At 49.2% G+C, this 17,310-nt stretch overlaps 1 protein-coding gene across 1 annotated transcript in view; it reads left to right on the top strand.

Moving 5' to 3' along the window:
• The window catches only part of CUX1 (cut like homeobox 1), an 804,986-nt gene that overhangs the window by 196,276 nt on the left and 591,400 nt on the right, over positions 1-17,310 (top strand). The window contains 1 exon segment of the mRNA XM_030186246.1: positions 681-818. Coding sequence (XP_030042106.1) covers positions 681-818 — 138 coding nt within the window.

Here is a 17,310-nt window from a genome sequence, read left to right as displayed (position 1 = left end):
CCACCTGTCCACGAGTTTTCTTGAATCCCTGCACTGGTGGACGATTTGGTCCAATTTGACTCTGGGACGCCCTTTTCAAATTCCTCAGCCGCAAAAAGTGCTGACTACGGATGCGTCTCTCCTGGGGTGGGGAGCTCATGTCGATGGACTTCACACCCAGGGAAGCTGGTCCCTCCAGGAAAAAGGTCTACAGATCAATCTCCTGGAGTTACGAGCGGTCTGGAACGCTCTGAAGGCTTTCAGAGTTCGGCTGTCCCACTAAATTAGTACTGTTTCGGTGCTGTGGTTGGATCGAAATCCTGATTGTGATTCACGTAATATTGAAAATTTGTTTAAGTAGTCAGTAAGTTGTTTGGTTACCATACTTTCCATTAGTTTGACTTTGAGGGATAGATTCTACTGGGCGGTAGTTGGTTGTCTCATTCGTTTTTTTTCTTTAATACTTAAAAAGTGCCTCTCTCCATTTCATCACTGAAGATTCTGATTAAAATTGTTGGTGTAGGAGAGAGCACGGATTATTCTTAAATTGAATGCTCTCTTTTGGAAGGAAAATTTGTGGCGTACTTTTGGAAAGTTCACTACTTAAACTCTAAATCTTCTTTTTGTAACAAAATATAAAGCAGAAAAATTTCAAGGCTGTGTGACTTAAGTTGATAAAATTAATACTAATTTATTTTTAGATCCAGTTCCAGCCTTGGATTTAGGGCAGCAACTTCATTTCAAGGTCCAGCGTATGCATGATATTGAAACAGAAAACCAGAAGCTGCGGGAAACTCTAGAGGAGTACAACAAAGAATTTGCTGAAGTTAAAAATCAAGGTATCTAATACAATCATTTACTTTCTTGTATTTAACCAGCAACTTCATCCACCTTGCAACAGGAGTGAGATGTGTTGGAAGATAGCATGCATAGACATTTAATGTGGTCTGTATCTGTTAATGAAACAAGTGGAACTGTGGAACTATAATTAAGCAGTGCCGTCAGTGGCCAATGACATCATCTTTGTCCTTTTATTTTCTTTCTAACTTATTGAAGACAGCGTCAAAATTTGACTGCTGCTTCAAAAGCAGGGTTACTGTAAGTATTTGCTACATATACTATTAAAATGTCTTATTCTATAGAGGTTGCTGCTGTCATTTATATGTTTATATTTTGTACATTCTCAAGATTACATGAAATCAGCCTGCTATGTCCTGCAGCAGGAAGCATGATATGTTTCTATTTCCCTTTTACACAAGACCTATGGTTCCCGTTTACAAGGATCTGTGAAAATCCAGCTCAGTACTACTGTGGCACCAGAAACTGGGGAAAAACCCTATTCTGTCTTGCGTACCCGATGTTCAAAAATAATGTAAATAGTTCCAGTGCTTATAATCGTGTTTTTCTTTTTTAAAACTATACCTTGGTTATACGCCTAGAACATGATATTCATGTTGCTTATATAGCAGCACCTACAGTATGGATAAGTGCCCTGGCTTTTGAATTTTCAGTGGCATGATATGGATAGTGCTAATGAAAATTCTTACAGATAACCCTGGCATTACCCAGATAGTGCAGGGTGAAGCAAGAACAGTATATGGGCATTCCACCTAACTCTTCTGCTAGTCAGCAATATTCAGTCAGTGTACATTTATGTACACTTATAAAGTAATAACAACTGTCGAAATGGTGTACAATTATAGTCCCCTTCCTCCTTACCCCCTAACCATTCCAAAAAAATATTACAGTATTTATCTTCTAACTTCCCCTTCCTACTTATAAAAGCAGCAAATAGTTTATTAGGAACTTTGTATAATGCCTTTCTAGAATAGGTTAAAGTGTTGTATAGATTAAAAATATAGATGGAAAGGAATACCATTTTTTTTGTCAGTAAAGAGGACTAAGACAAAAAGATTATTCATGCCAAAAGTAAGCGTAAATATAAAACAGCATAATAAAAAAAACAAACACACACACAGGACAAGCAGCCACTCTCATCACAGACCATCGCCCCCAATCCCCAATAATATCAATACTGATGCGGGGGAAGGGGTCTTTTAAAGGTTTCTTTAAGGATTTTAAAAAATGGACAGACAATGTATAGAATGGGCTATGGAATTCCAGAGACTAGGAGCTAGGAAAAAAAAGACTGAGTGTCTGGTGGATTCATAGGATGAGGGAAGTACCAAATGATGGGCATGTAGGGAGTGAAGTAGTCTAGCAGGGGTGTAGGAAAGAATCAGATTAGAAAGATAGGAGTTCTGAGAGAAGAGCACATTTCTCTGGTATGTGACATTTTGCTCTGTGCTTGGTAACTTAGATTAGGTTTAAAAGAGGAATTATAGGATATTGATAAACCAAATAAAAAAAAAAAGGAAGAAGCAAACTTTGTTAGTCTCCATACGCTTTTCCCCCATAGATAATTAAATTTGCTGACGAAACAAAGTTATTCAAAGTTGTTAAATCGCAAGAGGAGTGTGAAAAATTACAAGAGGACCAAATGGCAGATAATGTTTAATGTGAACAAGCACAAAGTGATGCATGTGAGAAAGAGGAACCCAAACTATAGTACATAATGCAAGGTTCCACATTAGCAGTCACTAACCAGGAAAGGGATCTAGTTGTCAACATTGATGATACATAGAAACCCTCTGCTCAGTGTGCGTCGTCGTCTAAGAAAGCAAATAGAATCTTAGATATTATTAGTAAAGGAATGGAAAACAAAACCGAGGACGTTATAATGCCTTTGCAATGGTCCATGGTGCAACCGCACCTCAAATATTGTGTTCAATTCTGGTCACTGCATCTCAAAAAAGGTATAGTGGAGTTAGAAAAGGTACAGAGAAGGGCGACGGAAATGATAAAGGGGATGGGACAACTTCCCTATGAGGAAAGGCTGAAGCAGGTAGGGCTCTTCAGCTTGGAGAAAAGGCAGCTGATGGGAGAGATGATAGAGGTCTATAAAATAATGAGTGGACTGTAATGGGTAGACATGAATCGCTTGTTTACTCTTTTCAAAAATACTAGGATTAGGGGGCATGCAATGAAGCTACAAAGTAGTAAATTTAAAATGAATTGGAGAAAATGTTTTTTCACTCAACGTGTAATTAAACTCTGGAATTTGTTGCCAGAGAATGTGGTAAAGGCGGTTAGCTTAGCGGGGTTTAAAAAAGGTTTGAATGGCTTCCTAAAGGAAAAATCCATAGACCATTATTAAAATGGACAGGGAAAATCCACTGCTTATTTCTGGGATAAACTACATAAAATGTATTGAACTTTTTTGGGGATCTTGCCAGGTATTTGACTTGGATTGGCCACTGTTGGAAACAGGATGCTGGGCTTGATGAACCTTTGGTCTTTCCCAGTGTGACAATACTTGGGTTTCTCTGTAATGCCTCATGATTTGACCATTACATAAGTACATATCTGCTATGTTGTGGTTTGTCTGTAGATGTCTTAATTTTAGTTGGGAGAGACCTGCTTAATCTACGTTACCCTAGTCAATGTGGGAGTTTACAAAGGCATGAACTAATGTATACAATGATTTGGTGCTTAACAAGTTTCTTCAAGGGGCATAGTTTGCATAGAGCTAGAAATCCCTAGTTATAACACTTCAGAGACCTGTTTGTGAAAGGAGGGGGAAACATCAAGGATAACACCTAGATATCTAAAAGGGTTGACTGTAGTTACTGGAGAGTCATAAAGGGTGATTCCTTGTCATCAAGCAGATTAATCCATTACGAATGGGTTGTGTTCACCTACCAGCAGGGGGAGATAGCACTGAAAACCATAGTGTCTCTTGGCCAGCTAGCTCCATCTGCCTCTCAGTATTCTCTATCTCCCCAGCAGGGTGGATGTAGCTTATTCAGCTCCTTCAGAAATCTGCCTGGGGTGGCTCCTGTGCTTTGGCCAGTTGTAGCAGGGGTGTTGTGGCTGGTGGTGCCCACTTTAAAGGCACATAGGTTCGCCCTTTCCCTGCCTTACTCGGCCCCCTATGTGGATGCAGGCATATAGGTTTGCCCTTTCCCTGCCTTTCCCACACTCTTCTATGTGGATGCAGGCACATTGGTTCGTCCTTTCCCTGCCTGTCCCACTCTCCTGAACCTCCGGAGTGCCTCTGTAGCTGTTGCCTCTAACTTTCCTCACAGCGTTAAAAAAAAACAAAAAACGTGATGTGCTTGTTAGTGCTGCGATTCTGAGGCTTCCTTCTGTTTGTGCAGCGTGGCCGGAGCTCTGGGATTCGGTCTGGTGAGGTAAGAGAGTCTTGTAGCTCCTCCGGGGAGGGCCTGCAATGGGGACGTTTTTGGCGCGAATCCGCCATTTTGAAATTCTTCCGTTTTCGGCGATAGCTGCGGAGGTTGTTAAGCGCTGCTCACGTTGTGATGATAAAGTCACCTCCAGGATAGTTGGGCTAAGGCAGTTTCAGTCTGAAATACAAGTCCCAGAAGGCATTGCAGGCAAGGAGCCAGAGGGGGGGATGAAGAACCCGGACTGGACTCCTAGCTGCAATCAGGGAAGACACGGGTGTAAGCTGGCGGGGTTGTAGAGTGGCTGCCACTAGGCGGAAAGAGAGTTAGGAAACCCTGTGTGCAGGAGCTCATCTTTGGTCTCATTAGTCTAATGCTTAACTCAGCTGGTTTGGGTGTGAGGAAGCTAATGGAAGGAGAATGATTGGTGGTGGTAGCTGAAGCCAGGGATTGATTAGGCAGGTGGGAAGGAGTCCCAGCAGTGGAGTTCAGTTCAGGAGAGAGAAGCAGAAGGAGAGAAGGAGTTGCAGGCTGAAAATCCTTGGGCAGGGAGGTCCCTAAAGTACTGAAGCGGGCTGAAATTCCTTGGGTGAGAGGAAGTCCCAAAAGTATTGAATTCACTGTGAAGCTGATGCAGGGGAAAACCCTTGGGTAGAAGGAGTCCCTAAAATATTGAACTCTCCTGAAGGTAAAGAGGATAGAAGGTAGAAACTGCTGCTTGGTGACTGAACTGTGATGATGAACTGAAATAACTGTTTGTCTTGGGAATTGAATTACTGTTTATTGTGCACTGGATAAAGAGCCCAGACTGGAGCCTATAAGCCTGTATTGAATCCTGGTATGTGCTATGCTGCTGTTGGAACTGTGTACTAGAAACCTGCATGGAATAAAAGTCCGTAAGTACATAAGTAGTGCCATACTGGGAAAGACCAAAGGTCCATCTAGCCCAGCATCCTGTCACCGACAGTGGCCAATCCAGGTCAAGGGCACCTGGCACGCTCCCCAAACGTAAAAACATTCCAGACAAGTTATACCTAAAAATGCGGAATTTTTCCAAGTCCATTTAATAGCGGTCTATGGACTTGGCCTTTAGGAATCTATCTAACCCCTTTTTAAACTCCGTCAAGCTAACCGCCCGTACCACGTTCTCCGGCAACGAATTCCAGAGTCTAATTACACGTTGGGTGAAGAAAAATTTTCTCCGATTCGTTTTAAATTTACCACACTGTAGCTTCAACTCATGCCCTCTAGTCCTAGTATTTTTGGATAGCGTGAACAGTCGCTTCACATCCACCCGATCCATTCCACTCATTATTTTATACACTTCTATCATATCTCCCCTCAGCCGTCTCTTCTCCAAGCTGAAAAGCCCTAGCCTTCTCAGCCTCTCTTCATAGGAAAGTCGTCCCATCCCAACTATCATTTTCGTCGCCCTTCGCTGTACCTTTTCCAATTCTACTATATCTTTTTTGAGATACGGAGACCAGTACTGAACACAATACTCCAGATTGAAGTTACTGGTGGACATCTATTTCTTCATTGTACCGGGAGCCTGTGGCTGGAGGAGATTGTTCTATCCTTGGCTGCACAAGAGAGGTACCTGGTTACAAAGCGCAGATCCGCAGCGGGGCCCTGTAAATCGTGCTGTTCAGACGTCAGGGCCGGCCCGAGCATGGCGAGTGATGTTTCTTCCCGCTCGGTGGAGCTGGCAGCGGGCGCCATCTTGGATGCGCCGCATGGCTCGACCCCCGTAGGAGCGGAGTGGTCTGAGGCCGGAGGGGAGCCTCGGATGGAAGCTACCAGAGGAGCTGCTTACCCCGGATTGGAACCGGGAGGGCCAGAGTGATCTTTCTCCCCTGAGTTTGTGTTGCTTTTACATAAAGCGCTCATATTAAAAAGAGCTCTGCCGCAGATGTCTGTCTGTGCGTTGCTACCTGGTTCCCCTCCGGTGGAGACCGGCCCGGGATTGCCATCGGGCGTTTTTCCCCAGACGGCTGCAAGACAAGTGCAGAAGGGTAAATTCCCCTTCAGAGAGTGGAGTACCCTCTTCCCCCCCCCCCCCCCCCCCCCGTGGTCGGGCTGTGGGGATTCTGAGGTGTCTGGCAGGCCTTCGTGGTCCGAAGAGCCAGAGGAAGGTGTAGGATTGCCACTGGATCCAGATGATTCCACTGTGGTTAGGATTTTTCACCGCGAGGAGCTGCCAGCAGGCCTTCTCTATTGAAGATCCTGTGATGGGCGAAGCCTCCTCTGGTAATCCGAGGATGGCAAGTACTAAGAAGCCTGCTCGAGCCTTTCCTTTGCATGACTCCATCCAAGAGCTTATTTCGGCTCAATTTGAAAGTTGCCAGGGCAATGGGGCACTTGTACCCTCTCAGTGAGGAGCACTTGGCACGCTTGGCCGTACCTAAAGTGGATGCCCTAGTCACTGCTGTGATGAAAAAGACTACCCTCCCAGTAGAGGGAGGGGTCACCCTGAAGGACATGCAGGACTGACGTCTGGAATCAGCAATCAAACGGTCCTTTGAGATTTGAGGCCTAGCCTTACGGACATCTGTGTGCAGCTGTTATGCTGCTCGAGCCTGCCTCGCTTGGTTGCAACAGGCAATGGAACAGCCCGGGGATCGAGCGGAGCTCCTTGTGGAGGTGGCACCGCGGATGGAGTCGGCCTTGTCATTTTTGTCTGGCGCTCTCTATGATCTGGTCAGAGCTTCGGCTAAACAGATGGCTGTGGCGGTGGCCGCTCGCCGCCTTCTATGGCTACGGCATTGGGCGGCTGACATGGCTTCTAAGCAAAGGTTGGTGAAGTTGCCCTTTCAAGGCCTTCTCCTATTTGGTAAGGAGTTGGAGAAAATTGTCAAGGGCCTGGGTGATGCTAAACCCCAGCGCTTACCCGAGGATAGGCTGCGGCCTTCTTCCACGGGTCAGGCGGTTCCCTCCTCTTTCAGACCTCGAATCCGTGAAGCTAGAAGATACCGCCTGGGGCGTTCTGCTGAGTTTATTTCATGTGCCTGCTTTCAGCAGAGGAACTCCTTTCGCTCGGACAAACGTTCCGCAGCGGCTGGCTTAAGGCCTGGAGTTCGTGGGCGACCCTCTCGATGGTGCGCCGGCCCACTCCTCAATTCCTGCATTGGGAGGACGTCTTTCCCTCTTTCTCGAGGAATGGGTCAAGATTCCCTCAGATCAGTGGGTTTTGAACCTGATCAGAGAAGGCTACAGATTAGAATTCAATGCCCCAGTGAGAGACGCGTTTGTGGAGTCCCGATGCGGCTCTGCCGTCAAACGGGCAGCGGTAGAGGAGACCTTGCAAGGTTTGTTGCACCTCGGGATGGTGGTCCCTGTGTCTCCCGCTGAGATCGGCTACGGTCGTTACTCCATTTATTTTGTGGTGCTGCGAAAAGGAGGGTCTTTTCGGCCCATCCTCGACTTAAAGGAAGTCAACAAGTCACTAAGAGAGCGGCATTTTCGCATGGAAACCCTGCGCTCCGTCATTGCGGCGGTACAGTCAGGAGAGTTTCTCATTTTCTGGACCTGAAAGAAGCTTACTTGCACATTCCTATTTGGCCCCCATACCACCGGTTTCTCCAGTTTGTTGTGTTGGGAAAACATTTCCAGTTTCGGGCCTTGCCTTTTGGCCTCACCACAGCTCCCCGAACCTTTTCCAAGGTAATGGTGGTTGTAGCTGCCTTTCTCAGGCGAGAGGGTATCCGGGTTCACCCGTACCTAGACGACTGGCTCATCAGAGCAGACTCAGAAAAAGAGAGTCATCTTGTAACAGCCAGAGTGGTCTCAGTACTGCAATCTCTGGGCTGGGTCATCAATATACCCAAAAGTCACCTGACCCTTTCTCAATCTTTAGAATATTTGGGGGTCCGGTTCGACACAGCCTCGGGGTTTTTTTCTTTCTACCCGAGCAAAGGTGGTGCAAGCTTCAGAATCAGGTCTGTCTGCTCCTGAGGATGCCTCGCCCGCAAGCTTGGGACATAGTCCAACTATTGAGGTCGATGACGGCCACCTTGGAAGTGGTGCCATGGGCGAGAGCGCACCTGAGACTTCTGCAGTGTTCCCTGCTTCAACGATGGTCTCCAATATCTCAGGATTACCAGCGCAGACTCACATGGCGCCCTCAGTATGGAGTGGTGGCTCTCAGACAGCATGCTGCGGCGAGGAATGCCGCTAGCGTTCCCCGATTGGTGCCTGGTGGTAACAGATGCCAGCCTGCAGGGCTGGGGAGCACATTGCCAGGGAAGGCATGCCCAGGGTCTCTGGACACCCGAGGAGTCGAAGTGGTCCATCAATCGCTTGGAGTTGAAAGCGATATTCCAGGCGCTTCTGGCCTTTCACTTGACCCTGGAAGGACTGGCTGTCAGAGTTCTGTCGGACAATACGACAGCAGTGGCCTACATAAATTGACAAGGTGGCACTCAGTGTCAAGCACTGGCTGCGCAGATTTGCCACTGGGCCGAGCTACATCTGCAGTTTCTGTCAGCAGCTCACATTGCAGGTCAGAGCAAAGTGGAAGCCGATTATCTGAGCAGACATCAAATCGACCCAGCGGAGTGGGAACTGGCAGATGAAGTGTTCCTTCGGATCTGTGCCAAATGGGGGACGCCCGTAGCAGATCTTATGGCGTCAAATGTAAATGCCGAAGTCCCGTGCTTTTACAGCAGATGGAGAGATCCTCGCTCGGCGGGGTTGGATGCCTTGGCTCAACCCTGGCCTCAGGGCCTCCTGTATGTGTTCCCTCCGTGGCCCTTGATAGGGCGAGTACTCCTGCGGATTTGGCTACATCAAGGAGAGTTGGTTCTTATTGCCCCGGATTGGCCCAGGCGGCTGTGGTATGTGGGCCTCCGGTGGATGCTGGTGGAGGCTCCCCTTCCTTTGCCTCTGGTACCGAACCTGTTGTCACAGGGGCTGGTAACCATGGAGGACTCCTGCCGCTTTGGTCTTACGGCATGGCTATTGAGATGGCGCAATTGAGAGACGAGCTATTCCAACAAGGTCATCTCCACTCTCCTTGAGGCCCGCAAGCGTTCCACTTCCGTTGCCTATTCTAGGATTTGGTGCCAGTTTGAGGCTTGGTGTGCTGCTAAAGCGATTACACCCATGCGGGCTTCTGTCTCGCCAGTACTTGACTTTTTGCAGTATGGTTTACAAAAAAGCTTGGCCTATAATTCCCTTCGTGTTCAAGTGGCAGCCTTAGCATGTTTTCGGGGTAAGGTGGCTGGCCTCTCCCTGGCTGCTTATCCAGATGTGGCACGGTTTCTTAGAGGGGTGCTTCGGCTCCGTCCTTCCGTGTGGGCTCCCCGTCCGGCCTGGAACCTGGGGTTAGTTTTAAAGGCCCTTCAGTGTTCGCCCTTCGAGCCGCTTAGGCGAGCTTCGGAGAAGGATGTGACCCTAAAGACGGTCTTTTTGGTGGCCATTACATCGGCGAGACGGGTGTCTGAGCTCCAGGCGCTGTCCTGTCGAGAGCAAGCAAGGCAAACCACCACAAGGGTGGAGGTACACAAATTCCTACGAAAAGTAGAATCTGAGGAAAGGGGGAGTAGGAGGAGTAGGCTTTTGAACAACACTAGCAGGCGACGTAGATTAGGAACAATCTCTTTATTTAAATATACACTCGACTCAATACAGCCGTGTTTCAGCGCTACAGACGCCTTCTTCAGGAGTCTATGAAATAAAACCAAACAATGGTAATATAACAAACATGCAGAACAAAAGTAAAATAAGTGTAGAACGTTAAATGTGTGATAAACATAAATTCCATGTAGAATTGAAAAATTAATAAAAAATTTTTTTATATAAAAAAAATATTAGTATTGCAGAAATGCTATAATATATATACATATATATATATATATATATATATATATATATATATATACATATATATACACATATACATACATATATATACACATACATATAAAATCCATACATGTAAAAATACATATACTCAAACATACATGCATATATAGTTTTCAAATATATAATAAATACTTAAATTATTAAATTATTAAAAAATATTAGATTATATATAACATACGATAAAGGTGTTGTATATTACCAATCAAAGAAGGATGACATCTAAAAATTAGCAGAAAAAACATCAAAATGAAGTATAACGAAAAAACTCAAAATACAGTGAAATAAATAAATAAAACACACTTACAACCAATTAGTAAATAATATATGATATATATGATGTAACCATATAAGTTAAGTATCATAGATAAACTGACCTTGTGATATATAAATATACGAATATTAAGCTCAAAGAGAATGAAAGCAAGGCTTCTTCTACAATTGTAATCCTATAGATAAAGTATCTGCTGTCTGGTCGGCCTCCGCCTGAAGCCTTTAAGGCACATTCCACAAGAGTGATTTCCTCTTCTTGGGCTGAAACTGGAGCACTCTCTTTTCAAGAGATAAGCAGTGCAGCGACATGGACTTCTAGACTCTCATTGCCCGACATTACAGGCTGGATATGGCTTCCAGGAGGGCGCGTGGTGTGGCTTGTTCCTGCCCTATCTAGGGATTGCTTTGATACATCCCATTTGTAATGGATTCATCTGCTTGATGACAAGGAAGGGAAAATTAGGTTCTTACCTTGGTAATTTTCTTTGGTCATAGCAGATGAATCCATGAGCCCGCCCTGATTGATTGATTGTTTGATGCAGTTTTGGGTTCAGTTTTTCCTGTAGATATGTTCCCTCATTGGGAGAAGTTGGAAAACAGTCTTAAGGATTTCTGTTCTGTTACAGGAGGTTGAGTTCGTCCGTCCTTTGAGTTACTGCTCCTGTTCTGGGGCGTTCATTCGCTGTGAGGAAAGTTCATGTTATTCTACTTTGCGGTGTAACACTGCTTTGGAAGCTTCAATTACTGAGAGGCAGATGGAGCTAGCTGGCCAAGAGGCACTATGGTTTTCAGTTCTCTCTATCTCCCCCTGCTGGTAGGCGGACACAACCCATTTGTAATGGATTCATCTGCTATGACTAAAGGAAAGGTTCTTACCTTGGTAATTTTCTAATTTTCCCTTGTAGGAAAAAGTCTAACAGCCAGTGAGCCAGCAGGCCACAGCCTTATCCTGATTAATCATCAGTTTGTGGTTAAAAGACCAGGTTGTCTTGGCTTTAAGGCATGCCTGGAGATTGGAGAAATCAGGGAAAGAATGAGAAACTGGATAGACCAATAGGATGTCATCAGCATATGTATATGATGAAATTGCATGTTCCTGAATAATTTTAAGTAGGGGGCTAAGAAGATGTTGAAGAGCTGTGGTGAGAGACAAGAACTGTTTCCACTTTCAAATCCTCCACTCTGGTCTTCCTCTCTTTCCTTTTAACCACCTTATTCCCTGTTCCCCTATGCATACTCTTTGTTCTCCGAGGACAAGCAGGCTGCTTGTTCTCACGACTGGGTTGACGTCCAGGGCAGCCCCCACCAACCGGAACAAAACTTCGTGGGCGGTCCCGCACGCAGGGCACGCCCACCGCGCATGCGCGGCCGTCTTCCCGCCCGTGCGCGACCGTTCCTGCCCAGTCTTTTCTTTTCCGCGCTGGAGAGAGCCGTGTTCATCGCTCTGTCAGCCCCGGAAACTGGACCGCACCTTAGACACGAGTTTTTCTTCGTTTGTTTATTCGTTCTGTTTTTTCTTTTTCAAAAAAAAAAAAGAAAAAACTTCGTTTTACTCCCCTCGTACTTTTAGCGGGGGGCGCCTCGTTGCGGCCTTGTGGCCGCGCGGTCGATTTCTTTTTCGGGTGTGCTTTTTACCGCCACCATCGACGACTTTGACTTCGCCGACGCGATTTTTGCGTCGATGTCCTCGAAGGTCCCGAGTGCATTTAAGAAGTGTGGTCGGTGCGGCTGGCATATCTCGCAGACCGACACTCATGCTTGGTGCCTCCAGTGCCTCGGGCCGGAGCACGATACCAAGACGTGCACCTTGTGTCTCGGTTTACGGAAATGGACACAGGTGGCGAGGCAAGTTCTTCGGGACCGTCTTTTTGGAACTTGCGCCGGCCCCTCGATGTCGACTTCATCGGTGTCGACGGCCGGATCTTCGGTACCGATGTCCACGAAATCGGCATCGACCCCAGGAGCACAGGTTCCGTTGGCCCGCCGGTCTTCCGGAGATGGCAGGGGTGAGTGGCCGCGCGGGCAATCGGCCCCGGTCACTCCCTCTACCCAGGGCCATCGGGACCGAACCCTGTCGGACCCGATCCCTCGAGGCCGAGGGGGGTCTACCTCCTCCTCTTCGGTAGCACCGAGCGCCGATGACGGGCACCGGAAGAAAGCTAAAAAGCACAGTCATCGGTCGCCCACGGCGCATGTGGCTACCAGCTCCGGCTCCAGAGATGACTCGAAGCCGAGAAAGCGGCAGCGCCGGGAGGAGCGTTCCCCCTCGGTGGTAGAGGTATCGCTACGTCAGGGCACGAGCACTTCGGTGCCGTCTCCTGGACCCGAGCAGATTCTGGCATCGGCACCTCCACCGGCCCCCTCGCCTTTCCCGACAGTGGGCCTCGACGAGTGCCTCCGAGCCATCCTTCCGGGGATCCTGGAAGGGCTGATGCGCCAGTGCCCCCGGCGCCGTTGATGGAGGCGCCGGCGTGCTCTAGCCCGGCGCCGAGGCCTTCGACGCCGCTTGCGGCGCCAGTCTCGACCGCCACGCAGGTGGAGTCCCCGTCGATGTCGATGGAGCTTCATCCCCGCCGGCGCGGGAGTCCACCGCTCGACGCCGCCACCGAGGACTCGGTGCCTCGAAGTCGAGCCGGGCCCGGTTGAGGTCTGAGCTACAGGAGCTCATGTCCGACACCGAGGAAGAGGCCTCGTGGGGGGAGGAGGACCCCAGATATTTCTCCTCAGAGGAGTCTGTGGGCCTTCCCTCTGACCCCACTCCTTCACCGGAGAGGAAGCTCTCGCCACCTGAGAGCCTCTCCTTTGCCTCCTTTGTCAGGGATATGTCTATCTGCATTCCCTTCCCTGTGGTCTCTGTGGATGAGCCGAGGGCCGAGATGCTCGAGGTCCTCGACTATCCATCACCACCTAGAGAGTCCTCCACGGTACTGTTGCACAATGTCCTCAAAGAGACACTGCTTTGGAACTGGTTGAGACCTTTATCTAATCCCACCATCCCCAAGAAAGCGGAGTCCCAATACAGGATCCACTCAGACCCAGAGTTAATGCGGCCTCAATTGCCTCATGACTCGGCGGTCGTGGACTCTGCTCTCAAGAGGGCACGGAGTTCGAGGGATACCGCCTCGGCGCCCCCGGGACGGGAGTCTCGCACTCTGGACTCGTTTGGGAGGAAGGCCTACCAATCTTCAATGCTTGTGACCCGCATCCAATCCTACCACCTCTATACGAGCATACACATGCGGAATAATGTGAAGCAACTGGCGGACCTGGTCGACAAGCTCCCACTGGAGCAGTCCAGGCCTTTTCAGGAGGTGGTCAGGCAGCTGAAGGCGTGCAGAAAGTTCCTGTCCAGGGGTATTTATGACACCTGTGATGTGGCATCTCGAGCTGCGGCCCAAGGTATAGTGATGCGCAGACTCTCATGGCTGCGTGCCTCTGACCTGGACAACCGCACCCAGCAGCGGCTGGCTGATGTCCCTTGCCGGGGGATAATATTTTCGGCGAGGCCGAGCAGTTGGTGGACCAACTACATCAGCGGGAAACCGCCCTCGACAAGCTCTCCCACCGGGCGCCTTCAGCATCCACCTCTGCAGGTGGACGTTTTTCCCGGGCCCGGCAGGCTGCGCCCTACACCTACAACAAGCGTAGGTACACCCAGCTGGCCCGAAGGCCTCATCAGGCACAGGGACAGTCCCAGCGCGCTCGTTCCCGTCAACAACGTGCGCCTAAGCAGCCCCCTGCGCCTCCACAGCAAAAACCGTGGACGGGTTTTTGACTGGGTCCACGGGAACATAGCCGCCATCAAAGTGTCCGTACCAGACGATGTGCCAGTCGGGGGGAGGTTGAAAGTTTTTCACCAAAGGTGGCCTCTAATAACCTCCGACCAGTGGGTTCTCCAAATAGTGCGGTGCGGATACACCCTGAATTTGGCCTCCACTCCACCAAATTGTCCTCCGGGAGCCCAATCCTTCAGCTCCCATCACAAGCAGGTACTTGCAGAGGAACTCTACGCCCTTCTCAGCGCCAATGCGGTCGAGCCCGTGCCACCCGGGCAGGAAGGGCAGGGATTCTATTCCAGGTACTTCCTTGTGGAAAAGAAAACAGGGGGGATGCGCCCCATCCTAGACCTGAGAGGCCTGAACAAATACCTGGTCAAAGAGAAGTTCAGGATGCTTTCCTTGGGCACCCTTCTACCAATGATTCAGAAAGACGATTGGCTATGTTCCCTGGATTTAAAGGACGCATACACTCACATCCTGATACTGCCAGCTCACAGACAGTATCTCAGATTCTGTTTGGGAACACGGCACTTTCAGTACTGTGTGCTGCCCTTTGGGCTCGCCTCTGCGTCTCGAATGTTCACAAAGTGCCTCGTGGTGGTGACGGCGTACTTGCGCAAGCTGGGAGTGCACTTGTTTCCGTACCTGGACGATTGGCTGGTCAAGAACACCTCAGAGGCAGGAGCCCTTCGGTCCATGCAGTCCTTCGGTCCACCTTCTGGAGCTGCTGGGGTTTGTGCTAAATTACCCGAAGTCCCATCTCCAGCCGGTCCAATCTCTGCAATTCATAGGAGCGCTGCTGAATTCTCAGACGGCTCAGGCCTTTCTTCCCGAAGCAAGGGCGCAGAACCTTCTGTCCCTTGCTTCCCAGACCAGAGCGTCTCAGCAGGTCACAGCTCGGCACATGTTGAGACTCCTGGGTCACATGGCCTCCACAGTTCATGTGACTCCCATGGCTTGCCTTCACATGAGACCTGCTCAATGGACCCTAGCTTCCCAGTGGTGTCAAGCCACCGGGAATCTAGAAGATGTCATCCGCCTCTCCATCAGTTGCCGCACTTCACTGCACTGGTGGACCATTTGGACCAATTTGACCCTGGGACGTCCATTCCAAATTCCGCAGTCCACGAAAGTGCTGACGACGGATGCATCTCGCCTGGGGTGGGGAGCTCATGTCGATGGGCTTCACACCCAGGGACTGTGGTCCCTCCAGGAACAGGATCTTCAGATCAACCTCCTGGAGCTCCGAGCGGTCTGGAACGCACTGAAGGCCTTCAGAGATCGGCTGTCCTGTCAAATTATCCAAATTCGGACAGACAATCAGGTTGCAATGTATTACATCTACAAGCAGGGGGGCACCGGATCTCACCCCCTGTGTCAGGAAGCCGTCGGGCAGTGGCGTTGGGCCTGTCAGTTCGGCATGCTTCTTCAAGCCACATACCTGGCAGGTGTAAACAACAGTCTGGCCGACAGACTGAGCAGAGTCATGCAACCGCACGAGTAGTCGCTCCATTCCAGAGTGGTACGCAAGATCTTCCGAGAGTGGGGCACTCCCTCAGTGGACCTTTTCGCCTCTCAGACCAACCACAAGCTGCCTCTGTTCTGTTCCAGACTACAGGCACACGGCAGACTAGCGTCGGATGCCTTTCTCCTACATTGGGGGACCGGCCTCCTGTATGCTTATCCTCCCATACCTTTGGTGGGGAAGACCTTACTGAAGCTCAAGCAAGACCACGGCACCATGATTCTGATAGCGCCTTTTTAGCTCCGTCAGATCTGGTTCCCTCTACTTCTGGAGTTGTCCTCCGAAGAACCGTGGAGATTGGAGTGTTTTCCGACTCTCATTTCACAGAACGACGGAGCGCTTCTGCAACCCAACCTTCAGTCTCTGGCTCTCACGGCCTGGATGTTGAGGGCGTAGACTTTGCTTCGTTGGGTCTGTCGGAGGGTGTCTCCCGCGTCTTGCTTGCCTCTAGGAAGGATTCCACTAAAAAGAGTTACTTTTTCAAGTGGAGGAGGTTTGTCGTTTGGTGTGAGAGCAAGGCCCTAGAACCTCGTTCTTGTCCTACACAGAACCTGCTTGAATACCTTCTGCACTTATCAGAGTCTGGCCTCAAGACCAACTCAGTAAGGAATCACCTTAGTGCGATTAGTGCTTACCATCATCGTGTAGAGGGTAAAGCCATCTCTGGAGAACCTTTAGTCGTCCGATTTATGAGAGGCTTGCTCTTGTCAAGGCCCTCTGTCAAGCCTCCTGCAGTGTCATGGGATCTCAACGTAGTCCTCACCCACCTGATGAAACCTCCTTTTGAGCCACTGAATTCCTGCCATCTGAAGTACTTGACCTAAAAGGTCATTTTCTTGGTGGCAGTTACTTCAGCTCGTGGAGTCAGTGAGCTTCAAGCCCTGGTAGCTCATGCTTCTTATACAAAATTTCATCATAATAGGGTAGTACTCCGCACTCACCCCAAGTTTCTGCCAAAGGTGGTGTCGGAGTTCCATCTTAACTAGTCAATTGTCTTGCCAACATTCTTTCCCAGACCGCATACCCGCCCTGCTGAACGTCAGTTGCACACATTGGACTGCAAGCGAGCTTTGGCCTTCTATCTGGAGCGGACACAGCCCCACAGATAGTCCGCCCAATTGTTTATTTCCTTCGACCCCAATAGGAAAGGGGTCGCTGTTGGGAAACGCACCATCTCCAATTGGCTAGCAGATTGCATTTCCTTCACTTACGCCCAGGCTGGGCTGACTCTTGAGGGTCATGTCACGGCTCATAGTGTCAGAGCCATGGCAGCGTCGGTGGCCCACTTGAAGTCAGCCACTATTGAAGAGATTTGCAAAGCTGCGACGTGGTCATCTGTCCACACATTCACATCTCATTACTGCCGCCAGCAGGATACCCGACGCGACAGTCGGTTCGGGCAGTCGGTGCTGCAGAATCTGTTTGGGGTTTAAATCCAACTTCACCCTCCAGGACCCGAATTTATTCTGGTCAGGCTGCACTCTGTTAGTTGTTCTTCGTAGGTCAATTTCTGTTATACCCTCGCCGTTGCGAGGTTCAATTGACCTGGGTTCTTGTTTTGAGTGAGCCTGAGAGCTAGGGATACCCCAGTCGTGAGAACAAGCAGCCTGCTTGTCCTCAGAGAAAGCGAATGATACATACCTGT

Source organism: Microcaecilia unicolor, chromosome 13 (assembly GCF_901765095.1).
Source record: "Microcaecilia unicolor chromosome 13, aMicUni1.1, whole genome shotgun sequence".
NCBI classification, from domain to species: domain Eukaryota; kingdom Metazoa; phylum Chordata; class Amphibia; order Gymnophiona; family Siphonopidae; genus Microcaecilia; species Microcaecilia unicolor.
Note: the sequence above shows the minus strand (reverse complement) of the source record. Positions and strands in the feature narration are given on the sequence as shown.